The sequence below is a fragment of the Pan paniscus genome, chromosome 7 (genome assembly GCF_029289425.2).
Source record: "Pan paniscus chromosome 7, NHGRI_mPanPan1-v2.0_pri, whole genome shotgun sequence".
Taxonomy (NCBI): domain Eukaryota; kingdom Metazoa; phylum Chordata; class Mammalia; order Primates; family Hominidae; genus Pan; species Pan paniscus.
In genome coordinates this window covers 121,355,994-121,378,568 of record NC_073256.2, presented here as the reverse complement: position 1 = coordinate 121,378,568, position 22,575 = coordinate 121,355,994, and the positions used below count along the sequence as shown (strand labels likewise).

The 22,575-nt window shown below is 32.5% G+C and overlaps 1 protein-coding gene across 49 annotated transcripts in view; it reads right to left on the bottom strand.

Moving 5' to 3' along the window:
* RIMS2 (regulating synaptic membrane exocytosis 2) overlaps positions 1-22,575 on the bottom strand; it is a 743,118-nt gene that overhangs the window by 231,239 nt on the left and 489,304 nt on the right. For 23 of the 49 annotated variants that reach the window (XM_034966469.3, XM_055116825.2, XM_055116833.2 and 20 more), the window contains 2 exons: positions 9,571-9,750; positions 8,580-8,689 (listed from right to left, as the gene is read on the bottom strand). In XM_034966469.3, the coding sequence (XP_034822360.2) occupies positions 8,580-8,689; positions 9,571-9,750 (290 nt within the window). Of the gene's footprint in view, positions 1-4,917; positions 4,987-7,735; positions 7,769-8,579; positions 8,690-9,570; positions 9,751-22,575 lie in introns of all 49 variants that reach the window. The other 26 variants (XM_055116819.2, XM_055116823.2, XM_055116822.2 and 23 more) reach the window with 4 other exon arrangements.

Sequence of the window (22,575 nt, the reverse complement as noted above, 5' to 3'; positions counted from 1 at the left end):
TCCAGCCTCAACTATGCTTCTGACTGCACCTGCTACAACAATATACTTTAACATATCCACGAAATGCTTTAACCAATTAAAAAAACAATGTCCTCCCTTAAACTTACTCATGAACTTTATTGTGATACATAAAATAAACTGTAAATAAAAAGCCATTCTCTCAGAAGATAGCAAAAGGACAAATTGAATAACCAAATCTTAATTACAGGTAAATAATCAAAATATTAAGCCAAGTAAAACCAAGTTAGCATATGTGAAATATGTACAGAGTTCTCATCTTACAAATTTATTCATTAATTTCTAGGTTCAACTATATCATATGTTGGATTGATTTATATAGCAATAGCAATATTTTGCAGTGGAGAGGATTTCATATAAATGATAAAAACAAATTTATAAGTGTGTGTATAAAAACAAATTTATAACTGAGGTTCCAATAATCATTGTCACTAGAAAACTTTACATGTGAAACTGCCTGTGCAAAATCAAGACATTAAGAGAAATCTGAGGCTTGGAGTGGTGGCTCACACCTGTAATCCCAGCACTTTGGGAGGCCGAGACAAGGCGGGAGGATCACCTGAGGTCAGGAGTTTGAGACCAGCCTGGCCAAGGTGGTGAAACCCGTCTTTACTAGAAATACAAAACTTAGCTGGGTGTGGTGGCAGGTGCCTCTAATCCCAGCTACTCAGAAGGCTGAGGCAGGAGAATCCCTTGAGCCGGGAGGTGGAGGTTGCAGTGAGCTGAGACTGTGCACCACTGCACTCCAGCCTGGGCGAGAGAGCAAGACCCTGTCTTAAAAAAAACAAAAAAAGAGAGAAATCTGACACAGTTGACTCCATCTTGCTTCTAACCTCCAAGCTGTCTTTAATCATTCCTGTGTGTGGGAGGAATTTAATTTATAGTTTAACTTTAAAGCAAGGATAAAAACAGCCCTTCCCCAAAACAAAACTGCCTTTGTAAAACCAATCAAAGGCCATAAGGCTAGGATTATGAGACGGGCCTGACTTCTGCTAAAATGTAGGCTTAAATAATAACCAGCCATTGTTCCAGATGTCACAAGATTTTAACTTCTCCAGTTACTTCTGTAGATAACATCACTATTGTAAACCTAATACAGTCTTTTGAGATATTTTTCAGACTTTTGCATTTTGGAGGATTGACTGATTCCATCCAGCCCTGCGACTGATGACTGAATCCACATCCTGTGGCTCCCACCCAGAGATTAACTCAGCACATAAGAAACATTTTCCACAGCCTTACAATTTCATCCCCAACCAATCAACATTCCCCATTCCCTACTCCATGCCCACCAAACTATCTTTGAAAAACCTTAATCTCTTAGCCTTCAGGGAGACTGGTTTGAGTGACTCTAACTCGTTATTCTGCCTGCAGTACCACTGTCTTAATGAACTGGTTTTGTCTGTGCGGGGGGCAGGAAGAATCTGTCATGGTGATTGCACATGCAAGATCATAGGAAATAAGAAGAAAGCATAACAGTCTGAAGGTAAAAGATGTGAAAGTATTCAGGGCCAACTAGAAGTCAAGAAGACAAAAAAACCTTATGATAATACTTCCTCAGTTAGTTAAAATATTTAGCCTAGTGAGTTCATGTGAAAAGATACGATCTTGACACATTTAAATGCACCTAAATACAAAATGGCATTAAATGTTCTCAAAACTTGTTGAACATTTAGGAAGATATATTTATTATTTCAGATTGCCGACATATATTTAAGTACATATCAACATTTCCTTTCATAATTACTAATCAAAAATCATGGAGCTCGTGAAATAGATAAAAATGACAAATATGTAAAAACATGTTGAGATGTTGAGAAGTCATTTAAATGTTTATTGTCTTATGAATACTATTCATATTTACATGATTTAACTTTATTTTGTTACATTATCTTTTAAATCATATTCTAGAATGTGCATTAAAGAATAATTAATACTTCGCAGTAAGAAAAACTGTATTTTAGTGTTAATTAGGTTTTACAAATAACACTATAGACATTCTTTATAAAAGAAGAAGACAGGGAAGAATACATTCAAGACTAAAAACCATTTCAATGAAATTAATGAAGCATAAAACTACTTATTTCTTAATTTGGTCCAGTAATGGGCCAAATTTTATGATATAGAATGGGATGTTACTTTTTTGATAAAATCATTTTAAAATGCTAATATTCTAAATCAATATATGTAGACATATTTGATTATCAATTACTGCAAAACACACACAGTCCTACCATTTTGACAGAATTTGGTTGTGGTAGATTCCAGAATTATGTCAGCAATAATTATAGGAAAATCAAATCTAAGTATTAAAATCAATCATCTTTTTACTTTCCAGGCAATATTAATTCATGTGTATAGAACTATGAAAAATCCACAAATGCTATAAATCTTTTTATATTATTGTTTAACTTATGATTAAATTTGTCTCATTTTCTACTTTAAACTTCTACTTTAAAATGTTTTAAAAATAATTCAATTTTAAAACAATTTCTGGATTGAAAAACATCCATGCTGTGATTTTGTAAATGTATAACATGACCACTAGTATCTTCCTCAGAATCCTTTCCCTTAACATGATCAACAAAGTAAATCTTCCAATTTTAATGCCATTACATTCAATAAAATAGAATTGTATCAGAATCATTAAAGGTAAGTATTTTGAAGACTAATTTCATATTCAGAAATAAAAAAGAATAGACATTTTAAATACTGGATAACTTAAATTGAGACTAATACTTGTGCTTATTTTAAAAAGCATATTCAAATACATTACAAATGTCAATATGGAGTGTCTAATATCTAGAAAGATACCATAAACTTCATTTTAAGACTTGCCTTTTTTCCCATTAGTAGGTGGTGTTGATGTTTCTCCCTCATTGTCTTTATAATATTGAAAATAGACAATAGTGATTAATGATTAAGATCATTAATAACCAAAATAAAAACCAAGCACATCAAAAAAGATGAAATCACACAATAGGGAAACAAATCCATGCACTAAACATGACACTCTATATTAATGAACACAAGAGAAAAGTATATACTTCCTATCTCACAGGAAAAGTAATAAAAACCAAATAAATGAAAAATCATTTTTATAGTATATGGTTATGCTTTTATGTTAATTTAAAAACTGATGCAACTTACTAATTACTTTTGACAATAAAACAGCAGCAACAAACTGGTTTAGCACATGGGCTTCTTTATCTTAATGAATTTAAAATAAATAAAAGTGATATTAACTATTGCTGAAGTCCCCAAACTAATGCTACCTTAAAAAATGACTTTAATGTGGAAGACAATTAACAGTGTGAAAGGCTGCAGTGTTTGTATGGACTATATGAGATACAGAGGAATGAGCTAATGGGAAAACATTAACTTAACAGCTAAGCTAAAATGAAATTCATTCTTATAGTATTCCATAAAAATGCAATTCCTAAATTATTGCAGGAAAATGGAAGAAGGGTGACATTCTAAAAGTTAGATAGTAGATATTCAGAACCAAAGCAATTCTACATGTCTAGAAATATGCAATTAAACTTGCCTGTTTCCATTATCAGATGACTGATGATATTTGTCACCTTTATGACATTAAAAAGTTACTGATAATGAGCAATTCTAGTAGCTTAAGAGATGTTTTCAGTTGTAAAACTAAAAACTCCACTGAGAGAATGCTTCCATGAAAATATATCTTATGTACAATATACGTAATGGCATTGCTTTCACACCATGAAAACCAGAGGAAAAAAAGGCACAAAAAGTACACTCTATTATTCATAAATAAAAAGTGGTCAGTTAAACACTTGACAAAATTAAAGGTATTCTGTATTATTCAAAGAAAGTTACAATTAAACTTGATAATTGGTAAGATTAGTATTCAATTCTGAGTTTCAAATAAAAATAGTGAAAATTTGATAAAAGAAGTATATAAAAATATACTGATTTACTGATTATATAATGTTTTAACTTTTTTGAGACAGAGTCTCGCTCTGCTGCCCAGGCTGGAGTGTAGTGATGTGATCTTGGCTCACTGCAACCTCTGCCTCCCAGGTTCAAGCGACTCTCCTGCTTCAGTCTCCCAAGTAGCTGGGACTACAGGCATGCACCACCACGCCCAGCTAATTTTTTTATTTTTAGTAGAGATGGGGTTTTGCCATGTTGGCCAGGCTGGGATCTTTTAAGTTTTAAAATCCTTTCAAGAACATTAAACATTATGATATATAAACATAATAGGGACTTTAAAAACAACAAAAATAAAAGGTATGCATTTCATTTAGAAAGATGGGGAGAAATTATGATTGACAATAAATGTTAGAGTAATATTGAACTGGGATGAAGAAGAGAAGCCTGTAATTGCTTTATTTTAGGAAAAAAATATAATGGAAAAAATGATCATGGTCTACAAATGTTTTAATGGAATTTATATTCCGTTCTATATTTCTTTATAATTTGCTTCTACTAGATTCAAAATCCATAGGAGAAGGGGCTAAAGCTTCAACAAAACTTTACTCACCATAACACATGATAAAATATAGTTTTCTAGTAGGTACTCATTAAATATTTTTGAATAAACAAATGAACTGAATGTAAAGCTGGGTAAAGGGTAGGTGTATGTCTTGGTCGGGGCACTACCTATAATTCTAGTTTGATTTAAACATCAGGGAAAATATTTAGCCAGTTGGGTAAATTAAATATTCTGACAAATTGCCTAGATAGCTTAAGTAATACCCATTCATTAACAAAATGAGGTAATTTATCTTAAAGTTAGTTGTGAAAAACAATCTATTCTTCATTGTGCATTTATAAATTTGGAGCCTAAAGTCTTATGTAAAATTGAAAAGTCATATTTGAAAACAATCACTTATTTATTTTAGATACACAGTCAGACAGACAGACCTGCCTTGACCTCTTCTCCCTGCTTTTCTTCCCCCTGCTCTTCCACATGCTCAGTTTCTTCATTAACTTCTGTACTTGCAGAAGCAAAAGTAAAGAAAAATATAAGACCAAATAGGTATATCTGTTACTCTTCAATGAAACTAAACAAATAACAAATTCTAAATTATTCAGAATGATAAAGACACCAATAGATACTTATTATTTAGAAACAGAGTCTCACTGTCACCCAGGCTGGAGTGCAGTGGCACAATCACGGCTCACTGCAACCTGCGTCTCCTGGGCTCCAGTGATCCTCCCACCTCAGCCTCCCGAGTAGCTGGGACTATGGGAGTGGGCCATCATGCCTGGCTAATTTTACATTTTTTATAGCGATGGGTTTCACCATGTTACCGAGGCTGGTCTTGAACTCCCGAGCTCAAGCAATCCACCCACCTCAGCCTCTCAAAGTGCTGGGATTACAGACGTGAGCCACGTGGGCCAGTGCAACTGGCCCAATAGGTTATTTTTAATACGTTTCTGACATGCTATAGAAAAGTAAATAAATTTACTGGTTAATTATCACATCGCTTTTATGATGACTTCGATTTGTAAAAGAGAAATTGTGACTTTTAAAATATTTGTAATATGTGGATAACTGGGTAAAGTAGGCAAAATACTTTATATATAAACTTGGTATATTACTAAAAAAAGTTATATAACTTTTCTTCTAGAAAAAGAGAAAATGACATTTTATAAAATGGCAGTACATAAAAGTTAGGGAAAAATAATAATAATGCCTTATAGTTTTTTAGTACATTGTGCTTTCTATACTATTCTTATTTTACTTCTCTGGTTCTAAACAAAGATAAATGGCTAAATATATAACAGACTAAAATATAAAATAATCAAAATCATAAAGAGTTAAATTATGACTTGCTCATATTTTGGCTGTTGAAAAGGATTTGAAAATAAATATTTCAACACTTTAATTCTAAAATAATGCCATTAAATTACAACTTCTCATAATTAACTTTTTAGGTGATAATCCAAACATAATTTGATTTAGACCATCAACTGATAGTCTATTTTGTGTTACTTACTGAAGATTAACTGAAGTTGAGATTTCTAAAAGAGATATTATATATCTTCTTTAAAACTAAAAAAAATTGCATAATCTACTGAAGTCTCCATATCAACATTTATAAAAACACTTTAAAAAATCATCCATACTTTTATATAAAACAAAACTAAAAAACAAAACCCCTTTTATTTCATACTAAAAAGGATAAGGGAGGTTTTGGCTCCTCTTTGTTTTATGAAATAAAAAAAATGGAAAAATCACAATCGGGGACTTTAAAGGAAAACTGTGGTTTTAATTAATTTTATAGGGACAAAAACAATAGTAAAGATAATCTTTATTGAGAAGCCCATCAGAAACCTCACCAACTCTGAATTTCGGTATTACCAGTAGGCTCTGTTTTCTAGGATACTTGCTATTACAAAGAATAGAGCTACTTATATTTCAGTAGACTATTGCTATAAACAACATTAAAAATTCAATTTTAAAAATGTGCATAAATTATAGTTTCTGACTTTAAATGCCAATAAATGATGTTAAAACTCCATCTTTAAAAACACTGAAGAGACAAAAAGTTCCATAAATATTACTAAACTTTCCTTAGGAAAAGTGATTTAAAATTCTATGCCCCCAATTTTAAGCAAATAATTAAGAACTATAAAAACGCTGTGAAGTCTTTTTCTCAGGCAGCATAACAGACCGTCAGTCACAATATCACTGGATTGTTCAAAATTATGGTACTTGGAAATAGAAAGAACGACAAAACAGAAGTTGACCATCATCCAGTTAACAAGAACACAACTTATATCAACAAGTTATATAAGGGTATAAAATATTGCTGCTCGAATGCAGCACACTTACAAATTTGTTACAAATAGGTTACAGAAATATAAATTTAATATAAACATATATATAATGACGAGATTATTTTAGTGGTACTTTGTATACTATTTGAGGTAGCTTTTCCCTTTTTAAATAAATATTTCATGAATTCATTCAACAAAGATTTATTGAGGGTCTACAATGTGCCAGGCATTATTCTATGTGCTAGAGATTCATAAGTAAACAGTCAACAAGTTTTTAAAGATACAAAGTTAATTTCAGATTTCCATAACTGGTAGAGAATTTTGTATTGATCTAGCAAATGTACGACACTCCATATATCACCATTCAGTATTTTCTTCTGAGTCATAATGTAGTGTTTGATAATAAAACTATATCATATTTAACTCTGATATACTGTAAGCAGCCTTGCTACAACATGAAAAATGATGTTGGAAACGCAAGCCACAATCACTTTCTAATTCAACAACTTTCTTTTCTAGAAAGCCAAATTTAATAATTAAAAACATCATCATAAATAAAAAATGAAATATATGATGGTAAATATAACTACACTATGTGTACATCCTCAATGATGTAAATGTAGACTGCAATTGATATCTTTGGTTAAAGTCTTACTCGAAATCTAGTTTCTGGTTAAAAGGTACATAAAAATTTTATGAAAGAGCACATTTTATCTGCTCATTTAAAAGAAGTTAAACTCTGCATTCTTATTTGAATCAAAGATATTTAACTCCTTGGTATAATTTCCAAGTTAAAAAAAAGTTGAATACTTTGTCAGATATCATAAAACAAAATAATTTTACTGTATTTAAGTCTACACAACGAAAGGATATCAATTGCAGTTGGGTTTATTTTTGCTTACTAGCCCCCCAAAAAGGCTGTTAGCACAAAACAAACCCTCTTTTATGTACAGACCTTCATAAGGTTCTATCTCCTTGACTCCATTGTCTAGGGAAAACAAAATAAAAACAAAAAACAGAACAAAAACAAACAAACAAAAAGGGAACCAAAGCACAGGGGTTAAAAACAACAGAAATTTCCAAAAGCACAGAATGTATTATCTACTAGAGAAAAGTTAAATGATTTAAATATATATGTATTATTTGCAAAGCACATCCAGTTACTAAATAAAGGGATCATTTAAAAAATGATCTTAAAAACCATTATATTCAGTTATCCATGCTTTTAGAGGTCCTTTATCCAAGAATTTATAGATGTTTGGGAAGTATGTTCATGTGTGTGTCAGCAAATAGTGCTTCTTATGCAAAAATGTAAAATTAATAGAACATCAGTACAACATGCATCTTTCATTGTATATTCTTGATTACCTTTTTCTTGTTCTCCAGTTTTGAGAAGGATCACCATTGTTGTGCATCAGCTAACCAGTCCTTTGCAGTGTGTGAAAATTGATTTGGCTAGTTACTAATAAACTTTATATAACTATCAACAATTACATAAACTTATTTGTAGCAAAGAAATATTATCCAACAGCTTATTTAAGAGTATTGTTTACTTTTTAAGATGCATTTATTCAAATTTAAAAATGTGCAAGAGCAATAAAGATACCTTATTTTACCTGGAAATATTACAAATTTTTATTCAAAAATACATAATATTTATAAATATAACTATTATCAAATACAGACAAGGCATACAATTAACAAAAGAAGAAAATTAACACAAAGGTAATAAGAAAATCTTGATTCACCTTAGCTTCCATGTGTATTTCCTAAACGAGACAATTAGAAATAAAACTTACTTCTATCCAACGTTCCCTTTGGTGGAAGCTGTGGAAGCTGTCGGCCCCTTCGTCCTGCCACTGGAGTACTTGATGGGCTTGTCTGGACAGACCCAGTACGAGGATGAGACCTAAAGACACACCATTAATATTCATTTTCAGTATAATGAGTTACATATTTTTAATACCTACATTTGGTTCATATGATAGCTGTATAAATACAATTTAAAAAGAAGTTTAGCTGCAGATTAAAAGGTTAGGAAAACTGGACAAAATATGGATATCTGAATGATTAAATAGCAAAAGATGTTTATTTTTGGTGTAATATGCATACATACACATACATGCACACAAAACCCTACAGTAAAATCCATGGAACTATTAATGTAAATTAGTACTCTATCCATTGAAAGCAAGAGAATTTCGCTGCTCAAGAAAGAAAAGGTAGTACTTTTCTTTCTACCAGATTTCAAACTTTCAACACTAACCTTTCTCCCTTGATCCAGAGATTTTTACTCAGGCTTATATTAAATATCCCTTTATTAGAAAACATTTCATGAAACTACAAATAAAATCCTGAACAATTCAAGATTCAACTAAGGAAAATACTGGTTAATACATAATATTAGTATCGATAGAAAGAAACTTAAAAAATCTAGTTTTATTTATAATCATTATGATGATTTGAAAAGTGATGTGTAATGGACACAAATAGTTTCTCATTCTGTAGGAGAGGAACATGACAGTTAATGACAGAATTTACCCAGGACTCCTGATTAATGAGAAATCACAAAACAAATGCAGTCAGGACAGTTAATAAACAAATTACAATGGTAGCCACACACTATTATATCCAGTGAATATAAATAGTGTGTTTACATTGAAAAGGTTAGTATTGATTGTTACTAGTGATCAGCCAAAGATGATAGAAGAGACCAGTTAACTGCTGGGAAAATAAAATGGTGTGCTGGTGGGGCAAAGGGGAAATTAGTCTGATTGATTTATCTTTCACCTCGATAAGGCAGGTGAAGGAGGGGCAGATCTTCCAGTCATTAATGAAGGCATCGACCTCATGAGGTTTGTATCAGGACGTTCAGTGGATCTGGAGCGGGTGGTGGTCCGCTCAAGAAGAGGCCGTTGTTCTGTTGATCTGGATCTGTGATATGGCTGTCTATCTGCTGCTTCACAATCCCTGAAACGTTAGTCAAAAAGCAGCTCAGTTGATCTTTAGTGCCCTTCTTCTATTTGGTTATGATGCATCAAACTGATTTTGAAAAAGGTAATTGTTTAAAATTATGGAGTATGTAAAAAGTTTTCTTTTCCCCAACATATTCTGAGCAATTTCAAACGAAACTTAAGAATTTCTAAAAAACCAAAATCTGCCTTTCGAAGTAATTCCCAGCAAAGATAATAGTTGCTCAGTTATAATAAACAACAAACAAAACTGCCTGCTTTCCGAAATGAATTCCCTAAATGGAATACGTGAAATATGTGAATTATTCTATTTTAAAAGAATTCAATGACTTTTCCTAACATTTTCAAGAGTGAAGAAAACCATATAAGCATTAATTCTGTAGCACCTGAAGCTGTTTAGTACTATACCAACTAAGATATAAAAAGGCTTTCAGAAAACACTATACACCTGAACATTTAAACAGAAGAATCAAAATAAGGTTATAAGAAAATAGGGTGACTGTGAAGTCTGTAGCCATATTTAAACCTGATCCACAAGAAAAATCACTCTGTAGAAAACTGGTTAACTGGCTGTCTATCTTGGTGCACTTTAGCTATGCCAACTGATTCAATTCAGAGTGGGTATTAATTGAAATAATAATTCTGAAACAACATGATCTCTTTGACCACAAACAAATCTAATACCAAAACTTAATCCTTGTTGAAGGAAGTATCCTTAAATTTAAGCAACCTCTCATTGTTGACCTTTCTATCCCTGGAACCTAGCATAATACTTTTACATTTAACATGATCAATCAATGTTTTCTAACATCAGCCCCACAATTTGGGAGATGACTTTAAAAACACTAGCTTTGGCTCCAGAATTCAAAAGTAAAACATATGTCAAAGTATATTTCAAATAAAATTATTACCTCCCCATCCAGTTGTAAGCACAAAAATGGAAATGCTTATATAATATAGACAGTCAAGAAAGCATTAGTCTCCCTCAAAGCTAATGTTTCAATGACATCCACTTTACCTATAAGTTATCTCAACCTTATTTTGGATAATGAAAAGTGCAAGTAATTAAAAAAAAAAAAAAAGAAAAAAAGGACATAATTTCCCAAATGTCATGAATTATATGGCAAACAATTTTATACTACTTGATATTAGATTAGGTGACTTTAGAAAGTGAATATTGGCTTTATTCTACACCATATCTTGTGATTATTTTACATTTTAAAGTCATAGGGTAACATAAAAGTCAGAGCATTTTTAAATACTTTTAAGTCCGTATACTATCATGTGATTTACTTTCTAAGTTTAGTATTTTCATATAAGTGCCTCAAGAACATGTCAAAATAACTGACATTAAATGTAAATATATAAAAAATATTTAACTACTAGTAACAGTTAAATGGTAAGAGAAATGAAAAGGTAACCTCATAGTGTAAATATCACAGCTGTCTTTTTGTTTCTGAAAAACTATTTTAAAAGAACACTTTTCTTTACAAATAAGTGTGTTCAGTAGTTTGCTGCATGTTTTTAGTCTAACATCTTTATATATCTTCATCACAATCAACAGAAACAAAGGGTATATCTATGTATGATTTCTTAAATTGCTTAAAGCCTATTTTTTAAGAGTACCAATCTTTACATTTATTTAAAGATTCATCTTACATTAATTATAAACATCTTATTATATAACAAATCTTTGGGAAATAGCTACAATTACCCTAGCAGAAAGTTAGACTAATATTTCATGTATTTATATACAATTTCATTTATTCTGATTCCATCAAGAAATTTTTCCAAGTGGAAAGTGGAGTAAATGTTAGGATATGCAGTTTCACTTCTTTGTGAAGAATCATTTTTAATAATTGAAAAATATGATAATGAGTGAAAACCAGAGAATTATTTTAAATGTGTTATGTCCTATGTCCTCAAAAGGAGACCATTATTTATAAAACAGAGGTCACTCCTTAGGAAGTAGCTCTTACAAAAAATGTCTCTTTATAAAAAAGTTGTTTGACAATTAACCCATCTTTTACATTTTACTTATATATTTTTCTCCGTAAATACAAAGTATATATTAAATAAATACCATAGTGTGAAATGAAAATAGGTTAATAAATGAAAAGAACCACAGTAGAAGGTAGAAATTTCCCCAAATGTCCCAACACAGTTAAGGGGAATGGAAAGCTACCACATTTTAAACTTTGACAGCACATAAGAGAAGGCTGACACAGGCTCCTGCTCCCACATTGGATAAAAATAGGTCTGACTAGCTTAGACACGATGTTACTGCTATGAAAATTTAAAGCAGCAATGCCTAAATTACACAGTCTTACATCAGGTCCCTTAAAGGGATTGAGATATAGTACTCACAAACTCCCACCAAAATTCTGAATTAGTTTTAATTTTAAGATGAGAATATATAATTAATTTTGAATAGCAGCAACTGAAAAGTGGGAAATAATAAATACTTGCAAGGCTTAAAATATTTTAGGGCCCACTTAGGGTTCTTAACTTGGAGTGTTTATTTCAATATAAGTCGTTTCCTCTGTAACCATTTTATTTACCTTATTTTATGTTATGCATATAAAATATTATTCCAAAAAGAGTGGCCATGGTTTTATCAGATTACCAAAGGGTAAGCCACTGAAAAAGCCAGGGCCCCCTCACCTGTAAATTTAAATCTTTCTTAGGTAAATAATTCCATTGTCTTTTAAAAAGTGATTTAATATCTATCACTGTTACATTTTTTGAATAGTTTCTATTTTCTAATCTCTGTTTATAGTTCTTTTTTTTGTACTTGAATTGATCTAGGCTACTGTCCATCATTATCTAATGGGTGCTATTCTAAACTGCATGCGTTCACAAAGGATACTGTGTTATCAGCCCCTCCACTAATTTACATTGACTAACAATGTTATAACAATACATACTATTGTTAACAACCCAGTCTTAAAAGCACATTATTAGCATATGCAGATTTTGAGATGAGGATGAACTGACAATAGGCCACAATAATAAAGAGAACAACTTAGAAGGCCTTTGTCTTAAACAGCAATCTTTATGCATAAGAAAAACTAAAACTGAAAGTGTTTAGTATTTATTTTCAGTCATTCTAAGGGAAAAATAATTTTATAATCATCCAGCAAAGTTGTCAGTTTTGAATCATTTTTTTGGGTCAACATAGTTGCTCATAAAAGATTTTTTAAAATTTCCAAGTATTTGATGCAACTTCCTACCTATTTTATCAGTTTTGCGATGTACTTTAGGTTTCTTAATTCAATGAAAGGACAAGGGATTTGTATGCAAGGGATTGTATGCAAGGGAATTGTCTTGCAAGGGATTTCCTTCTAGTAGTGGGAACTCTTGTCTATAACCCAATGTTATTGCCTGCCTGCCGTCCGTCCGTCCATCCATCCATCCATCCATCCATCCATCCATCCATATCTTTCACAATGATACAACTCCAGATCAAAGTAAGCTCAATGTAGAGTATCTCTACAGGTATGATAAATACTAAGAATACTAAAACTCAGAAATCAATGAAAATTTCCCCAATATGTAACTCAGGACCTAGTCTGTATTAAATCAGACTTACTTCATGTTTATATTGGAAAGATGTCATAAGTAAATGTAATAGGTTTTCTTGAAAAGTAAACTTGTAAAAAGTAAAGCTACTTAGGAATTATTCTTTTCCTTTATAAAGCTGACATCTTAAATTTAAAAAAATTGGATATATCTCTGAAGAACAAGTATGGTCTCAGGTTTGGGGCAAGAAATGACTTCTCTATATCCATACTGTACAGAATAAGCTGATCAATAGCAGAAGTGCCTGACACAGTGGCTCATGTCTGTAATCTCAGCACTTTCAGATGCTGAGGCAGACAGATGGCTTGAGCTTAGGTGTTTGAGACCAGACTGGGCAACATGGTGAAACCCTGTATCTACAAAAAATAAAAATAAAAAATAGCGGGTGTGGTGGCAAACACCTATAGTCCTAGTTGTTCAGGAGGCTAAAGTGGGAGGATTGCTTGAGCTCGGGAGGTCGAGGCTGCAGTGAGCTGTGATCATACCATTGCATTCCAGTCTGGGTGACAGAGTGAGACCCTGTCTCAAAAAATAATAAAAAAAAAAAACAGCAGAAACATTATATTTTTGTTAAAATATCTTGAATGTCTACAGATTTTCTGCGCATTAACTGCATAACTGAAGTATAAATATATGATAAAATATACTAGAAAACAATTAAAAATGAAACATTTTAGAATAATTAATATAGCATATATATATTTGTATATAATAAATAACTTAAAGTAATTATGACAACTTTAAAATTACAATTCTCATGTTCATCATTAATGTGCAAGATTAACTTTTTAAAAACTCTAGCTCATTATTTTAGCATCGTTTCTAATGTTATGAGGATTGCAAGATACAAAATATTTGCCATAGAAATCATGGTAAATAAGCAAATAGGTAATGTGCACAAATACGAATATTATATTATTTTGGAGGAAGATTAATTTATCCTTGGGTGTAATAGCATTATTCTACAGAATCTTTCTGTTGAGTTAGATGTAAAGACTCTATGTTAGTTAAAAGTAAATAAGCTTATTCAAAGATGACAACAATATTTAGAGTCAGCCAAGTTAATAACAATATAAAATGTGAAAATGGTATAATATATATATTGATGTGACAAAGCAAGACACCATTCACGTAGAAAAAAATTACTATTACCCACAAGCCTATTATTTTATTATCAAAAAGAGAAGTATTCTCACATCTACAAAGGTATTTAAAAAATATATTCATTATTGAAAATTGCATGAAGAAATGACCAAACGTCCCAATTTCCTCAAGAAAATTAGGGACAAATACAATACTGAACAGTAACATATACTGTATTATTAAACACACACACACACACACACACACAAACATATAAGATGTAAATATTTTGAAGATATTTTTAGTATATTAAATATTTATAATTTTCATTGTTAATTTTTATTTAAAAAATAACAGAAACAAAACCACAAATAAGCAGGAATATTTACCCATAATAATTAATACAGAACAAATTAATAAATCTTTAAAATATAAATTTTAAGAATACTGAGAGATAATATGACATGTTACCTGTAAAATCCTTATTTTTATGAAATAGGTTCCCATATTCAGTGAATGTTTGAATTTAATAATGATTCGTCAAATGTAAAAATTAAAGTTATTCCACCAAGGTACTGGCCCTACTTTATCACTTCCCAGATTCTCAGATTCCATAAAATAGCAAACATTTTTTAAAGTATATCTCTAAACAATATAATTATGAATTGCTATTGTATTATATCAGTATATCTGATGAGGTATGGCTCTCAAGCTAGAATACAGATTCAATAGTTTCACTGATCAATTTTGAACAATTCACCAGCATTCCTTTTGTTTTGCTGTTTTTACGTGGATAGAGAAATGGGTATAATACAAATCCCTCATATGCACTGTTGCCTGCTGCCAGTAGCAGTCACTTCATAATAAGTCCAAATCTCATACTCAGATGTAGCAGTCTGAAGGTTGTTTAATGCTCCCCAACACCCCAACTAACAGAACAAAATTTGTGCTCATTTTCAAGCATAAATACTATCTGCCTCAGTCATTACTGATGATATGATCTCAACATTCAATACCAATTTATTGGAAACACAAAAAAAGCATGACAAATAAGACCTACTGTTAAGGACAAAGCACCAACAGAGGCCAACTAAGAGATGGTATAGATGTTGAATCTATCAAATGGGGAATTTGAAATAAGTCTGCTTGATATGGTAAAGACTGTAGTAAAAAAGATGAACAGCATGCATGAACAGATGGGGAAATTTCAGCAGACACATAGATGATGGAAGATAAAATAGTCAAATGGAAATGCTAGGAATAACAGAAAGCAGAATATGGTAAAATGTTAGTTAAAAAATTAGATCGGAATCCATTTATGACAATTTTTAATGTCTAGTTAAGAGGTTTAAACAGTTTAATTTTCAATGAGAGTAATAAGAAAAACTTCTGAACAAAGGTAATTTCCAAGTAATAAATTAAGAAGAATAATTCAGCAGTAGTGCAGAGAATGAGCTAGATTAGGAAAAGGCTCTGACTTGTAGTAATGAGGGTGGAAATAGAGAAGAAGGTATGAATGATAAACATTACAAATCACAATATACAAAATATATAATATAAAATATAGAGAACATACATAATATTCAGAAGCATACAAACAATGTTAGTGATAGAAGGAATCTCAGAAGTTATATAATCCAAACTCTCTCACTTTAGAAATGAGCAAACTAAGGCTTATAGAAGCTTGGATGAATTCACATAATTTGATATTTTCTGGGCTGGAACTTGAACTGGGCTGTCTTTATTCTAAGCCTGGTAATTTCACTGAACTGTGTTTTCTTTGATAGCAGGGATAGTTTTTTCTCTCAATAATGTTTGACAAATCACCATATAAATTAAATATAAAAAAACCTTTAAAATTTTCAGCCTCAGAAATGAAATGATGATCTATTAACAGAAATTAAATAGTCCAAAAAAGGCACATACAAAAACCCAAACCCAAATATATATATATATTATCAGTAAAGCACTGGAGGTAGAGGTCAAACCATAGAAGGTTAAGGCTTAGGAGCTGATGGAGTGAAGGAAGCATATGTAAAAATACACACTTGAGATATCTGACCTAAGTAAAAAGAGAGAGACACAGAGAGAGAGAGAGAGAAATAGATCACTCTCAAGTTAGCTTGAAGGGGTAGCAGAACAGAAAGAAGGTATTATTATTATTGTTTATTTTTATTTTTGAGGAGTTTTGCTCTTGTTGCCCAGGCTGGAGTACAATGGCACCATCTCAGCTCACCACAACCTCCGCCTCCCAGGTTCAAGTGATTCTCCTGCCTCAGCCTCCTGAGCAGCTGGGATTACAGGCATGCACCACCACGCCCGGCTAATTTTGTATTTTTAGTAGAGATAGGGTTTCTCCATGTTGGTCAGGCTGGTCTCAAACTCCCGACCTCAAGGTGATCTGCCCACCTCGGCCTCCCAAAGTGCTGGGATTACAGGCGTGAGCTACCGCGCCCAGCCAGAAGGTATTATTAAGACAATTTCAACAGTAATTTGCGGAGAAATAAAATCAGTAAAGGAAGAAAGATTGAAATACAACAGAAACAAGAAATAATAAATGCAGGAAAATTCTAGAGAAACTAAGATAGGCTAGAGTCAGAAATGTAAATAGAACTTAGTTTTGATGGAGAACAAAACAGTTGTAAGAGGACAGAAGATGATTGGTAATGTAGAGAAATTAAGATTAAAAATGATAGCAGTTGGGAAAGTGTGTTATTGGCTTAGATCACATTGACTAAGAGTTCTCAGCACTACCTTACATGTAGGGAATCTTTAAGAAAACAGTCTATGTAGAACATAGAACATAGTCTATGTTCTACATAGACTGTTTTCGTCCTTTACCATGACTCCACTAGCTTTGTCAGAATCCTTTCTTTAACCAGGGTTCTAGTTATGTTACCCATCTTGACAAAGGACCATCATTGCCTCTCTTCAAACTTCATAGCAGCCCTCATCATTAATCTGGACACAGGTCAAACCTGTCCAGGGACCCTCAGCCAGTTCTGGCATTAAAACAACTGACAATTAACTTAGAATATTTTAATTTAATCAGTTCTATTCAAGTATGTTATCTCTGTGATTCTTGGCTATCAAGTAAAAGGCTATCCCCTCTGCCCCCTGATATCTTCTCCCAAAATTCTTCTTTTACTATACTCTCTTCCATACCATTCTTAATCTCTTCTAATTCTCTTCTGTATTTTTGAGAATCCTTACTCCATTGTTAATAAACTTCCTTAAACATCAACCTTCCTGCAGGATGGTTTTTGCATATTCTTGCCTTAAATAATATTTAGTTCAACTGTGTAGCCTCTGCTTCCATTGTAGCCTTCATCTGCAGAAGCTACTTATTCTTTCACATTTCACAGTCCAGGAATCCAGGAGGGGAAACTGGCTCCCTAGAGACATTTCTGACAATTACCCCCCGAATCATAATGGACACAGTCCTTACTTCTCTTAAGCATTCCACTTGGCAGTAACATTCATTATTAATACAGGTTGCTATTATCTATCCAACTTCCAATCACTATCCCTTAGTCATTGGTAATTTTAGGGATTGACTATGGTAGTGCTAGAAGATTTCAATGCAAAGGCAGAAAATCATTGAACAATCATGAACCCCAGTCTCCAGATTTTCAAGACTGCAATAACCCTTACTTTATTCTGGCATCAGTCCCACCAATTCCTGGCAGTATATATCACCATCTTTGACTTTCTTCTTTCCTTATCCACCCTGGACTCTATGACTGATCATCTGAACCACTCCCATACAGCACTCAGATTCCCTTCTAACCAATCTTCCTACTCACACAGTCATTAAAACACTAACAATGGTTTAATAACAAACTTAATTTCTCTCTATTAGCATCCTTTTACTCAGCTTCACTTCTCCCATCTATTTTCTTCCTGTCTCAGTGGTAAATAATAGCTTCTTTCTGTTCACAAAATCCATCTGTGTGTTTAGTCTGATGACCTCCTACCTCCCCTAAGACTCTTCTTCCAATCATTCTGTCTTTTTTTCTGTATTTTTGACTTATCTTTCTCTAAAACATCCTTTGCTCCAGTGTGTGAACACATGGACATATTTCTTACTCGAAGGGAAAGAAATATCTTTTGATATCACATATGCTATCTAATTTTTCTCCTTCACACTTTCTTGATAAGTTCATTTTCTTATCTCCTGGTCATACTTAGGCTACTGCAACCTGTTTTTTCCCCCCTCACCATCCTTCTAAAATTACCCCAGCTAAAGTCATCCATGACACCTCACTTGACATATCCAACAGGCATTTTTCATTCATTATTTTTACTGTAATGTTATTACTTTCTTCTTGAAACTATTCCTTTAGCTCTCGTCATTCCACTTTTCTCATTCTTTATGTCACTCAGAAGCTCCTCTTCCTCCCTCTGCCACTTAATGTTAATGTTCCTCAGGCAGGGAAAAACTTCTAAGCCCTCATTTCATGGGTTGTTTCTCAGACTGATTTCACTTACTTTTTATGACTGCTTACCATTAGTAGTGAATTTACTCTGAAATTACTCTGTAGCTTAGGTAACTTCAAGTTCAAAAATTGTTTACTCTGTTCCTGCTAGATATTTCCTCTTAGCTTTCTCAGTAATTCCAAAACTGAACTTGTCTCACACCTAAACTGATTCCTCCCCTAAGAACCCACTTGGACCCTGTTAAGGTACCTTATGAATCTAGTTATTGAAGGTATAAGACTGGGAATTTTTCATGACTCTGCACTCTCTCAAAATCCAAATTCCATTATTTATCAAGTATTGCTGATTTTAATTTATTAAAACCACTATTTTCTCTCTGTTCTTCCATCTACTACATGTCTCTCTTTTGCTTTTTTCTCTTCAAATCGATCATTCACATAGTTTATAGGTAGGTACTCTAAGGTGAATGAACTTGTTATCACCATTTCTAATTAAATCCCTTCCAAGTACCTCTAGAACCTACAGTCTTTGATCTAAGTTCCTTAACATTTATGAAGAGTATATAAGATTCTTCAGGCTAGGAATGGTGGCTCACACCTATAATCCCAGTGCTTTGGGAGGCCAAAGCGGGCAGATCACCTGAGGTCAGGAGTTCGAGACTAGCCTGGCCAACATGGGGAAAAACCATCTCTACTAAAAATACAAAAATTAGCCAGATGCAGTGGCACATGCCTGTAATCTCAGCTACTCAGGAGGCTGAGGCAGGAGAATCGCGTGAACCTGGGAGGTGGAGGTTGCAGTGAGCCAAGATCATGCCATTGGCACTCCAGCCTGGTGACAGAGTGAGACTCCATTGCAAAAAAAAAAAAAAAAAAAAAAAAGATTCTTCACAAGTGGAACCCTCTCTATCATTCCAGATTCATTTCTTGCTATTTCCTGCCTTGCCAATAATGTTACAACAATTCTAAAATACGATATTTATTACTTCTGTGACCCTCTTCATACATTTCTTTAAAATGTCACAAATATCCTCCCTCACCTCCACATCAATCTAAATAATTCCTATTTATTCTTTAAGATACAGCTGAGTTGTTGTGTCTTCCATGATACTTTACATAAAAATCTAGCTGCCCACCATAGATGTTAGTAGTTCCTTAATATGTTGTGTATAGCTCTAAGCAGGGATAAGTACTAGAAAAATAAGTAGGGTACAAAGGTAAATGTTAAAAAAGGTTATATTTATTAAAATAAAGGGTATATTTTAATAAAGAGATATTAATAAAGGGTAACATGATATCCATCCTAAACATGTTTGCTCAAATGAGTGAATTTAAAAATGCACAATGAATCAAATATTATTTCATACTAGTTAGCATAACCTGGACAGAAGACATGCTTTGATTTCTAGTGTTAGTTAATATTGTCTCTTGAAGTAATATAAAAAAGCTTAGCAAACATTATTTAAGTCTCTACTCTCCTGTTCCCAAAGAGGTAGTCCTTATAACTTTTCATGTTATACCCCAGGGTAGAGAGACCAGTGAAAGCCCAGCTTCTTCTAATGGAGTGGGCATAACTGGGGATGCCATGTTAAATTTACTACCTTCATCCCATTCATTTAGAAAGTTCCAGATATCATATAGCCAAACTATGGCCCAACTGAAGCTATTAATACATATTTTATTCCTAGGAAACAATTTCCAGTTGAAAGTATATGCTACCTTGAAACCGAGGCTAGAGAACTGAATACTTAGATACTGATGTTACTTTCTTTTTCCACAGCTCTCAATAAAAAAGTTACTTTTTATTGTCCACTTCTATGTGGTCAATTATTTTGACTCAAGTAAGTAAAAATTTGGATAATCTAGTCCAAAAACAATTCTACAAGAGAAAGAGAGTAATCCAGGTTTGAACTTTGTTAAATAGGTAAAAGAAGAACAATGCAGCAAGAGAACTGAGGATATTTTTGAGAATGGATTCAACTTCTGGATATGTAAGTAGATAAATAAAGATGGAGGCTAACAGCAAGAATAAAGGGATCAAGAGAGTAGCATTCTCTACTGAGACAGAAGAACAAGTGAAGTAGAAATAACTTAATGAAACAATAAGAAAAAAAAGTGTGCAATCATGGAGTCCAAGGGCATAGTATTCAAATTAAGATTTTAGAGCTAGAACAATTTCTACTGATAATAAAATGTAAAGTATGGTCATGAGAGTGACCGACCAAAGTAGAATTGGAGGTAAAGCTTGCTACATTAGAGAAAGTTAAGGAAGTGAGTGGGTGCTAAATAGATTATTCAGGTAAATGCTGACATTACTCAGGCTTGATGGCAGGAACTGTGAAGTTTAGGAAGACTACAGCCAGGTTCTAAAATCATCCGTGAATAAAATGATATTACTAAGAGCTCAACAAATGACAGCAACAAGGAAGGGTAGTGGGTGGTTGTGTTTAGTTGCATTACATACAAAGGTACAAGATATAAAAATAACAAGCACGAAACATTACAGAAATAAATACAGGAGAATGGATAGATTACTAGGTCAGCATTCACATGTTCAACAAATGTCCAAAAAAAGGTCAGTCCAAGAATCTCAAAGTGGATTGGGATGGAGGTCAGAGGGAAGAGAAACTTAGAAAGTTAGTAGAGTAAATAACAAATGATCAAAGTCCCTTAAAAAAGATAAAAAAAAGAGAAAGTTACACTGCAAACTCAGCATAGCATTTATTACTTCTGTGAAAGAGGCACAGGGATATAACAGGCAAGGAGAGTGCAGGGAAATATAAGATACATAATTAGATGTTCTGTTCTTGGTTTGGGTAGTAGATTCAAGGATGTTCATGTTATTACATTGTGTTGTAACTAATACACATTCATTTATATGTAGCAAAATTAGAATGAAAGCTAATATTTTAAAAAAATTTATGGATACATAATAGTTGTACATATTTATGGGGTACTGTTACATTTTGATACAAATATATAATATGTAATGATCAAATTTGGGTAATTGGGATATACATCACTTCAAACATTTACATTTCATTGTGTTGGGAACATTTCAAATCTTCTCTTCCAGATATTTTAAAATATACAGTAAGCTATTGTTAATTATAGTTGCCTGACTGTGCTATTGAACACTAGATTTTATTCCTTCTATCTAGCAAAGATTTCTTGAGTAAGACCTCAAAAACACAGGCAACCAAAGCAAAAATTGACAAATGAGATTCTATCAAGGTGAAAAGCTTCTGTACAGTTTAGAAAACAATAAACAAAGTGAAGTGACACCTACAGAATGGAAGAAAATATTTGCAAGCTATTCATCCAACAAGGGATTAATAAACAGAATATATAACGAACTCAAACAACTCAATAGCACAAAATAACAATAATAATCTGATTTTTTTAAATGGATAAAATATTTGAATAGACATTTCTCAAAAGAAGACATACAATGGCCAACAGGTATATAAAAAAATGCTCAACATCACTAATTATCAGAGAAATGCAAATCAAAACCACAATGAGATATCATTTCACCCAGGTTAAAATGCCTATTATTAAAAAATTCTGAAAATAACAAGTGCTGGAGAGGATGAAGAGAAAGGGGAGTGCTTGTACACTGCTGGTGGAAATATAAATTAATACAACCAGTATAGAAAACAGTATGGAGGTTCCTAAAAATCTAAACATGGAACTATCATATGATCTAGCAATCCCTT